The sequence below is a fragment of the Mya arenaria genome, chromosome 17 (assembly GCF_026914265.1).
Source record: "Mya arenaria isolate MELC-2E11 chromosome 17, ASM2691426v1".
NCBI classification, from domain to species: Eukaryota; Metazoa; Mollusca; class Bivalvia; order Myida; family Myidae; genus Mya; species Mya arenaria.
The window spans coordinates 39,026,746-39,030,363 of record NC_069138.1 but is presented as its reverse complement, the minus strand read 5'-3'; the positions used below and the strand labels follow the sequence as shown (position 1 = coordinate 39,030,363).

Here is a 3,618-nt window from a genome sequence, read left to right as displayed (position 1 = left end):
TTGTTAACATTTTAGAAACGTCAAGTTTCCTAATTCAATTTGCATAAAAAAGTCCACATTTTAAGTACAACGTGCGTGATCCTTATTTAAAGCATTACAATGGTATTCGGTGACATGTCCTTAAACGTAAGCAGTTTCAATTCACACACATATGTAGCAATATAACAAATAACTTTGAAACTGAAGTAATTTAGAGTTACGACTTTCAGCGATGATGATATATTCGGAAACGTGCGTATGATGATTGTGTTCGTGGAACAGCTGTCAAAACATTTGTACATTTTAGGGGTTACCAACTTCACAGTCCGCTTTCCCGCCAATAGTCCGGTTGACGCAAGAGACACCGTCTACAAGTGTATGGTGTTTGACTTCCCTGCCGACGCCGATTACCACATGATTGCAAACGAGCCTTACATTGACAACATCGATGTCATGCATCACATTGTGTTGTTCGGATGCGAAAGCCAAGGTATGTCGTAAGCCTAACGTTAAGGGTAAATTTTAGTTTAAGCCCAAAGTAGACTCGTGTTCCAGTGAACCTGTGCTTCACTGGCCGTTTCAAGGCTGAGAGTGTGGTCTATTTGTGGTGTTTGTATTTGTGTATGTGTTGCTTACACCATTGCATTTCTTAGTCATTGTCGTGTTGTACCCTGTGCCTCTCAACAGGGTTTAGCTTTTTATTGACTACTAGGCTTGTCCGTACAGGTTTAATTGTATTATTAAGACTCCGCGTTTTGAAGAAATACTGGTATATTTCAAATAGAATAAAACAACAAGTGATATTGACCGTATAGGATCACATGAAACTGACACAAAGAAGGCTATACATGTTCCATTTTGATTGCAGTCAAACGAATGAACAGTGTATGCTGATTTTGTCATTTCCAAAACGCTTTATTGAGACATCACGTAAATTTTCATGGAAGGTTTCTGTGCGTGTTTGAGTTTGTCCCTGTCGAATTTACCTTCTATGGATTCAGAATAGGACAGCACGATCATAGGTTGCAGTGGATTACGTGAAGGGAAAGAACCAATAGAGTTATAAAAAATTTACTTAAAATCAGTCCAACGGTCAGATGATCTATAAAACTGTAATATGCGAGTAAAAACCTGTGTGCCAGTTTACGACTAAAGAATGATATTTATAAGCATTTTTGGTGTTTGTTTTATGAGAGGGGTCAATGTTTTGGTATACTCTTTTTCCAGACACAATTCATCGGCCCGGTGAGTTGTTTGATTGTCAGATGGGAGTAGACCCTGCCTGTATGTCTATGATAGGAGTGTGGAGTTTTGGTATGAACGGCGAGTGTGCTCACCCAGATATGGGCTTCCGAATCGGCAAGACGGGGTTCAAGAGAGGTATAATGCAGGTATGAAACTATGGTTTGCAGAATTATTAAATCCTCCGTCGATGAGGTGTAAATTATAACTGCAATAAAGTATACGTAAAGACAGTGGGGTCCGCAGGTGACACATTACAGGTTGAATATCTTAATTCATAAATCGAACTTAGTCCCCGTTTTCCGTCATCATAATATGAAAATGTCAATGAAGATCGTCAAAATTTGATTGACTTAGTTAGTGTTTTTGGTGCGTTCGTCCGAATCGATCTACGTAAAACAGAACATTTTGAAAACTCGCAAATAATCACACAAAAATGCAAACGTACACAAGTATATGCTACCTTTTACAACTGACGCCAGTTTATCAAGTAAGTCTTGGTGGCAAAATAGACTGACAGGTATTCTTTATGAAACTATTTTTTGTGCATTCGTCAGATTCGATCTTCGTAAAAATAATAAACAGAATATTTTAAAAATCCTTGCCATTGGCCAACATATAAATGCAAAGACCAATTTCGGTTTGGGTCAAATGGGCTAAATTTGATTAAATTCACATTGGGACTACCAGCTTTCAGTGACCAAGGTTTGTTTGGATATATTGCCGAAATACAAATGCGATTCGTTTAATTAAGACTTAATGAAAGCTTAATTAAAATCACAATGAGAGCGGCTACTTGTCAGTCTTGGAAACCATGAAAAAGACCGGTTCTTTCACTAGATTATATAATTTATAATACAATAAAAACTAAGAAGCCTTAATGCCTTTTTTCTGTACAACTTCATTCGAATACAACTGAGAATAAAACTTCCCATGTGAGTTGCTTTCAGACCAATCCTTTATTTTACTATTGTATATATGACATATTTTTAACAATCCTGATTGAAAATATTCCGACAACTGCAACGCTAATGTATTTGACAGGTACATTGGAACAACCCTCAAGAAAGAGCCGACTATGTGGACAGCTCTGGCATGGTTCTGCATCTAACAACCAAACTACGCAAATACGACGCCGGAATCCTCTTTGTGGGGCAGAACTACATCCACATCCCTCCAAAAGAGGAGAATGTTGTTATTAACGGATCGTGTTCGTCCGAGTGTACGAAGACATTGATTAGGGACGAGGTGAAGATCCCGGTTGCCTGGAACCATATGCACGCTCTTGGTAAAAACATTTTATTTTTGCTTGAGTTATTTATTTATACATTGAATTAAATAAAACAGCATGTTGAATAAACAAACTGCAATTGAAAACACAAGTTTTCATTTATAAAAAGGACATCATAAATTGTTATTCAAAATTACTCTTTGCTTTTTATACAGTCGACACTCGCTATGTCGAACTCTGTTATATCGATGTTTTGGTACAGCCGAAATGTTTTCGAATGCGTTTAGCTTAGTTTGTTTTTTTCACTTTTTGTATTTCGGTTATGTCGAAGTATTTTCCGATGTCCAAGAGACTTCGACCTAATGAGTTTTGACTTTATTGCAAATGATGAAACAAACTTCAGGGACAAATCAAACAGCAATGGCATTTAAAGGGTAAAAGAGTCAAGCTCTTGTGTTTCTTTAATTTACCAGGCAAGGGACATTTGTGTTTAAATAATGCACGATAATGTTCTAGACGTAACCTGTACTAGTCCACGAACACCATTACTAAGTTATATGGTTGATAGACTGACTTGCGTTGAATTCACAGGTAGGGCACAGAGACTCGAACTAATACGGGATGGGATCAAGATCAAGGACCTTGCTTACGACCCGAAATACGACTACAACACACCAGTCGTTCATACGTGAGTCTTGTAAACCAATGAAACAGTTTTAAATAAACAGCGTGGTAAATGAAGTTCAAAAGCCTGTGTCAGGAAGACAAATGTAACATACCATGATCTGTGACATGACGTCAGTGGCGAAAATGAGTCTTGTGGAGATAGTAGAGTGATTGACAGTATATCTATAGATTTATCTATGTGGCCTGTTTGAAAACGAATTGCAGCCAATTGTATGAAACTGGATAGGTTATCCGCATATTATCTGTTGGCTACAGTATTCAAATGTACTTTAATTTGAAAATACTAAAGATCGCTTACTTATCAGGCACAGAGCTAAACAAAATTGAAAAGTTAACTTTTTCATCTACATTTCCAGCCAATGCCACAAATATTTCATGTTTGGAATTTTATGAAAATATGTAGAGGGTTAGTGTTTGTTTCAGTGTAAGATCGCAAGATATTTCACCGAATGAGCACCAAAATTTATATTTCACGAGTG

General features: G+C 37.1%; 1 protein-coding gene across 1 annotated transcript; it reads left to right on the top strand.

The window, feature by feature from the left end:
• Positions 1-357: 357 nt before the first annotated feature.
• On the top strand, positions 358-3,144 carry LOC128223468 (tyramine beta-hydroxylase-like). Its single transcript, XM_052932748.1, has 4 exons — positions 358-469; positions 1,207-1,370; positions 2,266-2,509; positions 3,044-3,144. Exons 1-4 carry the CDS (start codon positions 358-360, stop codon positions 3,142-3,144), a joined length of 621 nt encoding a protein of 206 aa, XP_052788708.1.
• Positions 3,145-3,618: the final 474 nt, after the last annotated feature.

Coding starts and splice junctions, on each gene's coding strand:
- LOC128223468 (XM_052932748.1), top strand. CDS start 358: ATGGTGTTTGACTTCCCTGCCGACGCCGATTACCACATGATTGCAAAC. Junction 1,371..2,265: donor TCAAGAGAGGTATAATGCAG/GTATGAAACTAT, acceptor TGTATTTGACAG/GTACATTGGAACAACCCTCA. Junction 2,510..3,043: donor GAACCATATGCACGCTCTTG/GTAAAAACATTT, acceptor TTGAATTCACAG/GTAGGGCACAGAGACTCGAA.